The 14,748-nt window shown below is 37.8% G+C and overlaps 1 protein-coding gene across 1 annotated transcript in view; it reads left to right on the top strand.

Moving 5' to 3' along the window:
- LOC128982127 (procathepsin L-like) overlaps window positions 1-14,748 on the top strand; it is a 163,339-nt gene that overhangs the window by 133,357 nt on the left and 15,234 nt on the right. Inside the window, exon 6 of the mRNA XM_054401177.1 lies at window positions 11,918-12,086. Coding sequence (XP_054257152.1) covers window positions 11,918-12,086 — 169 coding nt within the window. The remainder of the gene's footprint in view (window positions 1-11,917; window positions 12,087-14,748) is intronic.

Here is a 14,748-nt window from a genome sequence, read left to right as displayed (position 1 = left end):
CCTATATTTCTATTTCTGTGCTCAATTACTTTACTTTGTAATGACCCTACTGTTCGAAATACAAACTGTTCTAATATTGCTGAGTCAGACATTTGTGTTTCATTTTATAACCTGTACATCAATTTCAAACATTCAATTAATTCATCTACATTTGCACCGTTTGTTATTTTAAAGTCCCTAAAATACATTTCAAGTGGGTTTGGTAACTTTTGATACAAATTTTGGTCAAAAGGCGGGAGTTCGTTTGTCTTAAATTCTAACAGAGCGGGTTTTTCCATATCAAGTTGCATACTTAAACCAGCAGGACTTTGATTACTTGCAACAAAGGCTGTTGGTTCCTCACTTTTAAAAACATCGTCTAACAATTCCTCCTCACCAATGTTTGATTCACTTAATTTACGTACTGCTGACTCTTTTACTGCTGCATCAATGTTAATTACACTTAATTTATCAGTTACTTCTTTTAATTCCTGCATAAGTTCCTTACACTTTTCTTTTAGTACATCATCCATTTGAAATCTAATTAAATTGTTTAACCTATTTTTACAGTGCTCAACTTTTTGTTCGCATCTACAAACATCAATAGTCCTACTCGTTTCACTTAAATTACTTACACTCTCAAGACATTGCTTAATTTTTAATTCTAAAACATCTATTTCAGAACTAATGGTTACTTTACCCTTGAGATTTTCAGCTTTAGCCTCTACATTTTCTTTCAGACATTTTCTAAGTTTTTTCCTTAAATCAACTGTAAGATCTTTACTATCTACATTTACGTTTCTTACATATAATTCATATGTAAGTTCGTCTTTACCCAGCAAATCTACTTTAATTGTTGCCATTTTGTTCAATAATTTACTTTTAGATAAACGTTAATTAATGATTTATTACCAAACACACCAAGAATAACATAGAAAACAGCAGAGTGGCGCACATTATGTACCACGACATATTTAATTTAGGATTTCTATATTCTTGGTATGGAAAATATACAACACATGTCTTACAAAAGTTGAATTTATTTAACAAACAATTAAAGGCATTTCGACACAATCTTTTGACCAACACATCAAAAGTACAATTTTTTTAGGAAGTACAAGTATAATTAGAAAATCTTAAGTATATTTGTAGAGAGAAGTACCTTTCAAAATTTTAATATATAAAACAAAAACCAGAGCACATATCGCTTTAAATTTAATTTAATAGAAAACCTAATAAAATTGTTTTTAGGGAATTTTGCCCATGATAACGTCAACCCTGTGAACATAAAATAAAACAAATTCTGTAAACTAAGTAAACTTTAAATTTTAATCTCTTTGACATTTTACATATTACGGCCCAGAATAAAACTCCTGAAATTGATTAGAACAATGAATTTATTTTAAAATTAAATTTATAGGAAAAAGAAAGTTAAAATAGCTACTTTACCTCTGATTTGAGGGTGATGAGAAGACATGTGAGACTTGTTCGAGCTTTGAACTAAGAATGAAGAAATTTCCTACTGCACATGGGCTGTAAGGAGGGGATGTTCCCGCCAAAAATATTAACCAATCAAACGCTCGGATTGCCCTAATGACTCATCCCTACAAAACTTAACATGATTTTTAAATTTGCTTGTTCTGACAAAGATCTGGTTTTTTCCAGTAGTTGCTCAACTGTCTTATATAACTAATTTATATTAAATTCTGTATGAATTTTTTAAATTAACTAAAAAATACTAAATATGGTACAAACTGTGTTCCGTTGTCGGAAACAATGGGGGCGGGTATTCCAAAATGTTGGAAGAGGTGTGTTCGAAGTACCTGCACAGTGAGCTGTGCAGTGGCATTCATTAAAGGGAAAAGCCAACAAAACTTGGAGAAGGCATCCACACAAACAAGTAGGAACTTATTTCCTGACTTGCTACGCGGGAGAGGCCCTACATAGTCAATGAAAACCTTCTCCAAAGGTCTTTCCGCCACCTCAGATGACAACAAACCAAACTTAGTGTTTTGAGCGGGTTTGCTCAGCGAGCACGTTTGACAAGAACGCACCCTAGCAGCAAGGTCCCGATCCATACCCTTCCAGATGAACATTTCCCTAACCTTCGCAATGGTCTTGTGGATACCTAAATGCCCACCCACAGGAGAAGAATAGAAATACTCAAAGACCATTGGGATTAGAAGACTAGGCAGCACAACTTTGGGTTTACCTCGCTGCCGAGCGCGACAGCAAAGGGCACCCTGGGACAGAAAATATGGGGGGTGGGCTCCCCCATTTTGAAGCTCACCAATGATCTTTGCCAGCTCAGGATCCTTCAGCTGATGGGGAATGAAATCAGAAAAAGCGAGTGGAAACTCCAAGAGCACGGCACAACCCGGTTGCTCTTGGTCAGAAGGATGATCGTCGGGTGAATGGTACATCCTAGATAGTATGTCCGCAATCACATTCTGTGTGCCTCGAACGTGTTGCACTTGGAACTTAAGGGACGATATTTGGACAACCCAACGACCAATTTTCCCAAGCTGGCGTGGATGTGCAAGAAGCCACGAGAGTGCCTGGTTGTCGGTTTCCAATAAAAACTCTTTGTGCTCCAAAAAGCGTCTGAATTTATTGACTCCAAACACGACAGCCAAACACTCGAGTTCATACACAGAAGAGCTTTTCTTTTCGCAGGGACTCAAAGTGCGTGAGGCGTACGCAATTGGCTGCCTAACACCATCCACCTCTTGTGACAACACAGCCGCAATTGCGACGGAGGAAGCATCTGTTTGCAAGACAAAGTTTTGATTGAAATCCGGCATCGCCAAAACAGGGGGCTGCATGATAGCCTCCTTGAGAAGATCAAAAGACGTCTGCTGCGCTTCATCCTAGACAAACTTGGCGCCCTTCTTCCGAAGCTCATTGAGAGGAGCCGCCAATTCAGCAACATTGGGGATAAAACGTCGGTAAAAACCTACCATGCCGATGAACCTAGCAATACCCTTAACATCCTTGGGAGGAGGAAACTCCCTGATAGCCTGGGTTCTAGCGGGGTCGATGCAGACGCCTCTATGAGAGATAAGATGACCAAGGAACGAAATTTCCGGTTTTACAAAACTAACCTTGTCGGGATTTACGGTAAGGCCAGCCCTATTCAATCTACTCATCACCTCTTCAAGATGAATCAGGTGTTCTTCGAAACTCTCACTGTACACCAAGAGATCGTCGAGGTAATTGAACACAAATTTGAACTTGACATCATGAAAAATGAAATCAAGGAGTCTGGTGAGAGTTTTGGCCCCCACAGCAAGACCCATTGGAACTCTTGTGAACTGATACAAATTCCACGGGACGCAAAAATCAGTGAGAGGTCGAGACTCAGGTTTCAATGGAATCTGATGATAGGCCTGATTCAGATCAAAAACAGAAAAATACTTGGCCTTACCGAACCAATCAAACGCAGAATGCAAATCGGGGAGAGGCACAGAGTCGATTTCAATTTGCGCATTCAATTTGCGATAGTCCAGGACCATTCGGGACTTGCCATTGGGCTTGGGAACGAGAAAAGCTGGACTAGCGTAGCTCGAACGGGAAGGTTCAATGACACCATTTTCCAGTAGTTCGTTAATGATTTTTCTGAGTGTTTCCATTTTGGGTGGAGCTAATTTGTATGGGTGAGAGCGAACGGGACGGGTATCTGTCAGACGAATCTCGTACTCTAACAGGTTAGTGACTCCGAGCTTTGGCGTCAGCACATCTGGGAAACGAGAACACAAGGTTCTGATGGCTTCAGCCTCGCAAGTAGTCAGATGCCCTAACGGATCAATTGTTGGCTTGCTGGGTATCTCAGGCTCGACTACCGCAGCACCACCACCAATTTCATCAGCAAAAGATATCAATACCCGTCTCGCAAATCGGAAAAAACACTGACCTCTGCCTAAATCCAAAATTAGGCCAGTGTGCTTGATAAAATCCGCTCCCAAAATGACAGGGAAACAAAGGTCCTTAGCCACCCAAAAACTCCAAACCCAAGAAAAATGTTCAATTTTGAACTTGAAACGGGCTTCATAGATGATGGGAAGGGGTGAATTTGACGCAGTCCAGTAGATAGGGGTTTTTCGCTCAACTTGCTTAATAAGCCCAGACGATTCAAGTTTTTCAAAAAGGGACAAGGAAATGAGGCAACGGGCTGACCCAGAATCCACTAGGGCCTTCTGCACCATGGAACCAATGAAGATGTTGAAACGTGGGCAAGTTGAGCTCGCCGCTTTCACGCCCATGGAAGCAAGGCCCGCAATCCCCCGCAGCAGAGGCTCGGTCACAGGCACAACACTCCCAGAAGGGGAGGCAACAGAAACATTAACTGACTTTAACTTCGACTTACTTGAAAAAAACTTTCAAATTATTGCCCTTAACTTTAACACCAACAATCTCACAGGAAGGATTGGGCAAATTTTCCTCCTGTGAGCAAACCAGTTTTTTGGACTACGTCCAAAATTTCCACCTTGACGGCAATGCCGCCGAATATGACCTGGTTGCCCACAACCAAAACAAACAACGGGCTGCCTCTGCCACTGCGGCGGTTCGGGACCCAACCCCACGGGTGCTACGACAGCATGATGACCAGCTAGGGGAAGATGCCCCGCTGCTTGGTCTCTCTGGAAATCAGCGTCCTGGACAGATCTCGAAAGGATGGAGAGTCTGTCCAGATCCGCAAAAGATGAAGGTCGTGGTGCAAAAACCAAACGGGAGCGTTCCACAGGCTTCAACCCCTGAAGCACAATGTCAATGAGCTCAAGCTCACTGATTCCCAAACGCAAGACCCTTTCCACCGTGCGAATGTCCCCCACGTACTGGCTGAGAGACTCGGCTGGCTGCTGAGGACGAAAAACTCTTTCAACTTTCAGCTTTTCCATGACCCGACGGGGCATGAAAAGCTCCAAAACCTCTTTATGAAAAACATCAAAGCTGACGCCTCTGCGCAAGCAATCAAGTAATCTGTCCCCTAACGGTTTCAGACAGTATGGAGCAATAAGTTCCATCAAGGTTGCGTCTGACATGCCAGGGTATTCACGCATGCGCAAAACACTCTCCAGGAAAAAACAAAGACCATTCACATCTAACCCGTCCACCGGCTGGAAACCACTCAGGACAGAGGCAAGGGGATGGGGAAGTTTGCCAAAGGAGTTCGAGATGGAAGGGGAACTATGGACTTGAGAAGGAAAAGGAGATGGGGACTGGACATTCAGCGTAGCCGCAGCCAAGGTGGACGTGTGAGAGGGGGATGGTGTGACATTTGCATTTGACATTTGAACATTTGCAGGCAACTGGAGCAGTGTACTCGGCGTAGGCGGAGCCTGAGGGGTACCCACTGGAGCCACAACATCAACAGACTTTGCCTGAACTTCGTTTGAAGTTTCCGAAGAACAGTTGTCTTCGAAAATTTCAACCTTCTCTTTGACAGACTTTCCTGCCTTAATACTCTCCAAAATTCCTTCCAGCTCAAGAATTCTGGCCTCCACCCAACTTTTGTCTTCATCCTGGATTTCAGGTTGCCCTAAAACCAAGAGTAGACGCTTACACCAGTGCGTCAGCTGTGTCATGGCCGAACCCTTAGCTGAGCCCATAGGCAAACTACTCCAACTATTAATTTCCCCACTTAGCTCTTCCTTCCTCTCTTTACATGCCTCCAGTTCTTCATTCAAACTAAGAGACTCAAACCGAGCTTGAGGCATACTAGCAATTTGTCTGAACTGAGTACGCAAAGTGCGTACATCAGTTCCAGGAGTCTCCCCCCGGGACCGCACCTCGTACACCAGCTCCGGCTTCCTCCAATATTCTGGCACAATTGACGCCATGCCGAGTCTCAACCAGTACTTGACTCAAAACAACAGACAACAAAAATTTTTTTTTACAAAACAAAACGAAGAAATTTAATTCCTAAGGCTTCTGGACGTTGATGCCTACGCACCTGATGGGGCCCAACAGAAGAACCTGGCCATTCATACCGCAAGTACCGCAAGAAAAACAACAACAAATGACCCACGAACGTACACACACACAAACATACACCGACACATACACTAGACAACACTTAACACTTGTGTGATGGGGTGTACACACAAACCTTTTTTTTTTTGAGAGAAATGACCATGCTTTTGACACTCTTGCTCCCGAAGGATGCAAGTAATTACGACCGATTCCACCCGGTGCCTCGGCCCAAGGGCGAGCTCCGAATAAAATGTGTTTACGCCCCACCACAACAACAACAAGACCTTTTTCCAAAACTGCCAGGCCAGAACTTTCCAAGAAACCAATCCCTCCCTTCAAAACAAATCAGAACGTGGACAGTGATCGGGTCTCTAAGTATCCAAGTCGCGAAACCAAGTTTCACGACAAGGCACCCAGGACGCAACCAGCCAACCACGCTCTGCTACCAGATGAACCATGCCCTCGTGCCTGCACCCAGACTAACGAAATGGAAGCGTGATCCATGCGCAGGCCCGAGGAGCGGCTCACAAAACTTTACTTAACAAAATGAGAACCATGGATGGAGGTTCAAGAACAACACGCCATTTGAGAGAAACAAGCTGTAATAAACCATTTAAAAACACAACAACAATAATTAACAACAATACATGAAACTACCAATTAAACTTGAGATAAATTTCGCTACCAATTTGGCCTACCAACTTACAGTCAAAATATTTATATTTTATTATTCAAAATAGGCTAAAAAGACCTTACTAGCTTTTACCTTCAAAATTCTTTTAAATTAACAAATATATAACAATGAATATAAATATACTGCATTTAGAACTTGGTAACAATATAAATTTTAGGGGCCCCAAAAAGCAGAAAGAATTTAAGAGAATATTTAATAAAATTATAAAATTTAAAAAAAAAGGTCAACAAGTAGGCTAGTTAATCTAATAAATATTTAAAAAGCAATAACAGTTCATAAACTCTGTACGGTAGGCCTATAACAATAATTGGAGTCTCTTCTTTTCTCAAATAAATAAATCTATAAATAAATAACAATCAACAAAACTTGTGAGGTAACTTGCGGTTGCGGTTTGACTTTAGGGGTAGGTCTGGAAGTTCAGCACCGGAGGAGAAAACGAGTGAGGCGGAGAGGGGGCCATCGTACAAGAAGCAGCCAGGGTGTTGCAAACTTCCCCTCCGCCGTGGTAGAAGATGTCCAGAATGTAGTCCTCCTCACGGGCCCCAAAAGACGCGCAGGGCGCTCTAAAATTTACTCCATTGCGTAGCAGAACAAAAGGATTGAACAAACAACTAAACTGCTTTGCAAAAGGTAAAGCATAGGAACAGATGTAAGAAGATAACTTTGTTCTGAAAATCCTCTGCGAGGCAAAACGGCTCTGACGTCGCTGAACCTATGAGTTGCTGGCGGAAGGAGTAAAAGAACAAAAACCCACAGCCTGTTCGGGGTCGTGGGATGTAACAAACGAAACACAGAACTAGCCTACTATAAAAAAACACTTTGACCATTGATCATGAGTCGTGATATTCGCCGGTGGAATTAGTCACGGCTCACTTGTATCTGTAAAGTCCTTTGATGGTATTAATCACTAGTAAGTCGTGCGAATCTCTATCTACTGGTATTGACAGGTAGGCATCAGATAAATCTATGACTGGGAATTTTTCTCCTCCATTCAACTTAGCAAATATTTCCTCAGGTGTAGGTAGAGGAAATTTCTGAATCTTTAAAGCCTGATTCAATCCTGTTGAAAAATCTGCACAAATTCTTATTTGACCAGAAGGTTTTTTAACAACAACACAAGGTGCAGCCCAATCAGAATAGTCAATTGGTTCTATCAGATCAGCTTCTACAAGCCTGTCGATTTCCTCGCACACTTTGTCCTTTATTGCAAATGGAACTGGCCTTGCCTTCTTGTAAATAGGAGAAGCGTCTTCCTTTAAAATTAAGTGTGCCGTGAATTTTGTACAATGGCCACTTTTGTTACAAAAGAGTTCCTTATTAGAATCAATTAATTTACTAAAGCTCATTCTTGGAAGTGAACTTTGAAACCCTGACCTTGAAATGTCATCAACTTCCTTGGAAACCCATAAAGAATCACTTTGTAATGAATTAAGTGGCAATTTGTTGATTTTAAGCTCCTCGATCCAGTCTCTACATAAAAGATCCTGAGTGCCACCTTCTGCAACGTACAGCTTTAGCTCTCTTTTAGTTTTCCTGAATGCCACTTTAACTGTTTGTTCACCAATCAAGTTTATGCAATGGCCACTATAAGATGTCAGTTTTGTATTTGAATGTAACAAAGAGAATTTTCCCAATCTTTCCCAAGTTCGTTGACATATAACAGAAACACAACTTCCTGTATCTAGTTGCATATTAATTCAAACTAGTGTACCTGTTGCTCGAATTCGAGCAATTGAGAAGCATTACAGGCGACTCAAAGATTATGGAAATACTCACAATCTACACAACAGTTAGATATAATAAAAATCTTTTGTAAATATCTTATCTTTTTTCAAAAAGCTGATCTTGTTTTTTTAGTGTTTTCTACAAATTTTTCCCTTTAGGTTGTCTATGATAACGAATGAAAAAAAAACATTATTTCTATTTCTTCTACTTGGTTGCGTTCTATGACTTTTTCTATGTTTCCATTGTTTGCAAATCGGTTATTTCAATGATTGCTCATGAAATGTAGAACACAGTGTTAATTCAGTTTTATTTTTAGCATATATCAAATTGTCCAGGATTTCTCGCTCTTTTCCATTCTAATAATTACACCAACCCAAGTTTTGTCTACAGATGCAATATGCCAACGAATATCACCTACGTACAATCTCCAAGAAGTGGTAAAAAAGGCAGAAACCAACCCATACAATAGATATAAGTTAACTCCAAAAGAAATAATTTTAAGAGTTACTGTGATATTAGGATTTTCCATTGATTTGGCAATAGAAAATTATATTGCAAAACATGACACGATGCAGAAGAAAATCCATTTTAAAATCAGAAAAACCCATTGCAAATACTGTACTTCATTTTGACAAATTCAATACATCACAATTTAAATATTAACAGCTGTTTATTAAAAAGTAGTGTAGAATTATGCATATGGTCGTAATGTAAACAAATCTGAAGAGGCAACTTTAAAGGCTTCTGGGGCAGAGCCCCAAGGGAATTTACCTCGTTCCTCTTTTGATGGCTCCTCTACAGACCAAGACCTTTCTTTAGAGACCCCTACCAAGTTTTTACGCCCAGCCGTTCTCTCAAATTAGCTGTGACAAAAACCCCGTTTTCCTCCATAAGAATAACATGGGATGGGAATTCAAAGGCCACTGGGGCAGAGCCCCAAGGGAATTCACCATGTTTCTCTTTTGATGGCTCATCTACAGACCAAGACCTTTCTTTAGACACCTTTACCGAGTTTCTACGCCCAGCCGTTCTCTCAAAATAGCTGTGACAAAGAAAAACAGTTTCAAATTAATATATAGATACTATTGATACAGATAGAACCCCAAATTGGAGAAAATACACTGACGTTATGACACTGAAGACCAAGAGAAAAAAAAGCTTCATTTGTCAACTTAGGTGAACAATCAAGTATGTTAGAGTCGATAAAGGTCCTAGAATCTCTTCCTTTTTCATTGTCAGTGAAATTTACTTGTCGGTTGTACGTTCCTTTTCCATGTCCACAAATTTTTTTTGTTTTGAAAATCTGTTCTCCTTTTAATTTTGCAAACTTTTGCTAAGTGACCTTTTGTATCACAATTATTAGGCTACATATTGCATTTCTAAATCTACATTGGTTCCTAAAATGGTCACAAGAATAGCATAAATAGTTTGAATTTGTATTTAGAACCTCTCCATTGCTCTCATTATCGGAAAATGAAATCAGATTTTTCTTTGCTGAAGTGGTAAAAACTGAACTTAATGTTCTAGCAAATTCAAGTACAGTATTGAAATCTGTGTAATCTTTCTGAAGTAAATTAGCTCTAATAGAATCTGCATTAATACCCATTATGAAGGATGCAATGAGAGCATCTTGATAAAAGTCACCAGGGAAATCACAACTGCTGGCTAATTCTTTTAAGTTACTTGCAAAGGTGGACAAAGATTCAACACCTTGCTTCAGTGAAAATAATTTTACTCTTTCGGCAACTTTATATTTACTGGTTTGAAATGTTTTACCAGAAGTTCATAAAGTTGTTCATAAGTGAATTCACTAATTTCTTTTGGCTTGCAAATAGTTACCAATGTTTTAAGAACTGTACTATCCAGGCAGTCAATGAATAAACATCTTTTAATATCATAATTTGTAATATTGCCCAAACATAAATTTGCCTTGAATTTAATATTCCAAACATCAATGTCGCATGAATTAGGGTTAAATTTTTCACATCTAGGTTGACTTACCAACATAGGATTATTTAGAGTTGCTGGTAATGTATCTTCAGACATTATAATGAATTAGACTGTGGAATTGAATAAACTATCTTGCACTCTTAAGTTTTCCATAAAATCATCCTCGTTGCCAGTTTTATGTTTGAAGTAAATACATAAATTGATAGGTAAATTAGTTTAATAAAATAGAACTGAACTTCTTCATGAGTCAAAAACAAGAAACGAAAACAATAACAAAAACAAGTTAAAAGTCAGCTGCAATTTAAAAAATGTTAAAACATATCACTTACAATGTCTATTTCTTTACCTGCAACCTCCGGTGGGTTTCACACCATCTACCTTCAAAACATCAGCCCTTTTCACTACACCAACGATACCTATGGCTCTGCAACGTATCATTGCGGTAATGGTGTTCGCTCCATCGAAGTTGGGCGGTGGATTTTTTGTCGGGAAGGATTTCCGAAAACACACGGCTTGAACAATTTGGCCCCCCAACACAAATTTTGAGGTTAATTTTCATCCCTTAAGTTTTTTTTTTATACTAATCCGTTTAATTTGGTTAATTATCCAAACAGATAATCATGACGGAACCTCTCCATGTCGGCCTAATAGAATAAAAGCACGGAACTGCCACTGAGTTGCAATGTCAGAATCAGAATCAGAATAGTTTTATTGCCATAATAATACAAATTTTACAGGGCAAAAGTTACTAAAACTTAACTAGTAAAATCGGACCCATTAATTTTAGTTTTTAAACCCGATGCTTAGTTTTAAAAATGTAAATAGTGTGTAGGCCTACCTTTTAAAGTTTGTATCTTTATTTAAAGATACAAACTTTTAAAGATACAAACTTTAAAAGGTAGGCCTACACACTATTTACATTTTAAAAACTAAGCATCACATAAAATTCTTTATCAACTTAATTCATTATTTTTTATGACTGATTCATTATTTTTCTTATAACTCGATAACAACGACACGTAGCTCATACGCCCAGCTCTATGACTAAAAAATGGTATTGTGTAGGCTTTTCTACGAGCCTACTTCCACCTACCTCAGACGGCCTGTCGCTGGATAGTGCACTAAAGAAAATAAATAGTTTTTTGCCACACCCTGTAAAGAATAGCTTTGCATTTGCTGAACGTGTAAAGGACATATGTATAGAGTCGAATAGTAGGTTAGTCCTATTTGTGTTTTAAAAATAGATGTTTAGAAACCAAATTTAAATGGTTTAGTTCAACTTAAAAATCTGCTACATTTTAAATGAGAGAATTAACACAACACTGTAAACATTACATACATAAACAAAAACAATCTAAAATAAACAGCTGATGAACTTTTTGACAGTACAATAGAAATCACATAGCATACATTTATCCCATCTTTTTTAATGTAATCTCTTAATGTAATCTAGGTGGGAGGCCTTCGGACTCTGGTAGAACGGTGCATTGTACAATGTACAATTGTGCATTGATAAAGTTGGCTCCCAGCCAAATGTTTTACCGCTATGTAGGACTATCGGACATTAGGTATATTAATCTAACCTCAACTTTGCAGGAAGGTGAGTGCAGATACAATGCTACGAACAAGGGAGCCACTATCTCTCACTACGGTTTTTTTTATTCTGAGACACAAGAGCTGGGCATTCAATATTCTGTGGCTACTTATGGACCTGTGTCTGCCATCATCGACACAGCCCACATCTCTTTCCAGCTGTACAAGAGTGGTAACGTTAATCATAACGCACTACTACACATAATCAGTATTCCTTTGTATTCGTACATCGTGTGTTATTGCAGTTTTTGGCCATGCATTTTTACTCAAAAGACGCCTCAGCTTTTCACCAAAAGAAAGCAGTGACAATCCTTCTAACATTATAAACAAACATTGATGGCAATAAGCATTAAGTGAAGTTACATTTCCAATGTTGAACCCAAGTCAATGAGCCGTAACTACGTTCCACTGACGAATGTCACGACTCTTTTCTCTTTCATGTTTTTCTACAGTACGTGTTTTGCCAATGTCGATGCTCTGGCTCCCCAGTGAACACTGAACAGCTTTCTGCTCTGGGTTTTTTTAACTCCTGCCGGTCAGAGTGCAGATTTTTTGCGCGCGTACAGATTGGCCAATGGTTAAAGGGTCGTTTCTAACATACAGATTGACCAAAGGTCCTAATGAGCAGTGACAAAAGGAGCTTGTTTATTCAAGTAAAGGGTTTGTTAACGTTTTCTAATCAGTCACAGAGGTGGCCAAACTCAAGAGACGAATTTTACTTTTTAAAACACTAAGTTTTATGTAAGCTGTTAAGTATACTAATAAGGTTCTTACATTCAACTGTAGCTTAAACAAAACAGTGCGGTATTCTAATGCAAATAACAGGCTATAAAATCTAACTAATTGCTTATAAACTCACTATCAATTTCTTGTCAAGTAGACAAAGTACATTTTTTTGGAGGTCGAGGTGGGTACGAAATTGTTAGTTTGTTTGACCTAGTTATAGCAATTAAGATAATGTTACCATTTAAAAGTCCTGAAGTGTTCTTTCAAGATTGAAAGCATGAGCATTCTCGTTTTTATGTGTACCTATACACATTGTTTGAAAGTTACCTTGAATATCTGTCTTAGTATTTCACACACGATGATCATTTTTAAGTTCACAAAACCAATCTAGCAATATGCATTATAGGAGTAGTATTTTAACAAAAGTTAAAAAAAGGAAAAAGATATTCCATTGGAAGTGAAATAACCCGAATAAAATGTTCTAAAACAGAGTATCAAAATCTACTCACTTATGACCAAATTCTCACTAAACCAAAAATTAAAATTCTAAACTTCAAATAATTCTTAACCTTTTGCCTTAAAATCCTCAAGTAAATAACCAAAAATACATTTTTTCAAAAAACTGTACCGATAACGAATGTGTACAATTTATCACTAAATTAATTGTCCTGGAAGTGATTCCAAAACACGTCACTATAAGTTATAAGTTATTTACAATCAGTGACGTGTTTTGGAATCACTTCCAGGAAAATTAATTTAGTGACAAATTGTACACATTCGTTATCGGTACAGGTTTTTGAAAAAAATGTATTTTTGGTTATTTACTTGAGGATTTTAAGACAAAAGGTTAAGAATTATTTGAAGTTTAGAATTGTAATTTTTGGTTTAGTGAGAATTTGGTCATAAGTGAGTAGATGTTGATACTCTGTTTTAGAACATTTCATTCGGGTTATTTCACTTGCAATGGAATATCTTTTTCCTTTTTTTAATTTATTGTTCTAAAACAGAGTATCAAAATCTACTCATTTATGACCAAATTCTCACTAAACCAAAAATTAAAATTCTAAACTTCAAATAATTCTTAACATTTTGCCTTAAATTCCTCAAGTAAATAACCAAAAATACATTTTTTTAAAAAACCTGTACCGATAACGAATGTGTAAAATTTGTCACTAAATTAATTGTCCTGGAAGTGATTCCAAAACACGTCACTGATTGTGAGTTATAAGTTATTTATTTTTGGTTATTTACTTGAGGATTTTAAGGCAAAATGTTAAAAATTATTTGAAGTTTAGAATTTTAATTTTTGGTTTAGTGAGAATTTGGTCATAAGTGAGTAGATTTTGATAATCTGTTTTAGAACAATTAAAATACCCCCGCCGCAGCAAACCTGCAGACTAAGCGAATTTCCATTACCCGACTTGATTTCTACTAAAATATTAAATAAAAATTTTCACATTTATTTCCTATTTAATTAACATTACTTTTAGTGAGTACCTAGGTTTGCTGCAACGGGGAAGCTATTGAGGAGTGTTTTTTTATCAAAATGTTGAAAGCTTAGTATGAAATAAACAAAATTGCCAAATGTAATTAAAATAAAGCAAACTACAACAGTTTATTTGTTCTCCATAAGAATAACATGGGAATTTTATATTCAATTTTTTAAATTATCTCCGTAACCGTTAGACAGACAACAACACTCCAATATACAAAATTATTTCTTTAGCAAAATCCTTCCGCTGGATATTGAGATATATACTTTTTTTTATTTATTTGTATACGATATTACAGATACCCAGACAAACAGACATAGCTCGTATTAGAGTATGAGATTGAAGATGCAACACCTGTTTGATAATAGTTAGAGTGGTTATTATTTATACTTTGTTTGTTTACTTTTTCCCAGAGTTAATATTTTATTCTCATAATAGGCTAGGTGTTTACAATTACAATAAAGTTATACTAGTTTTGATTCTGCTACACAGTTTTATTTTTATACAATAGATTTTCATTTAAAATAAGCAATAAGTACGATTGAGAGTTGCCAGTATAATTTTAATGGTTAACGTAAAGTAGCATTTTTACATTTGCTGGTGTACAAAGAGTTT

This window comes from Macrosteles quadrilineatus, unplaced genomic scaffold (genome assembly GCF_028750875.1).
Source record: "Macrosteles quadrilineatus isolate MER2022 unplaced genomic scaffold, UCM_ALF_1.0 Scaffold_126__1_contigs__length_306307, whole genome shotgun sequence".
NCBI classification, from domain to species: domain Eukaryota; kingdom Metazoa; phylum Arthropoda; class Insecta; order Hemiptera; family Cicadellidae; genus Macrosteles; species Macrosteles quadrilineatus.
Note: the sequence above shows the minus strand (reverse complement) of the source record. Positions and strands in the feature narration are given on the sequence as shown.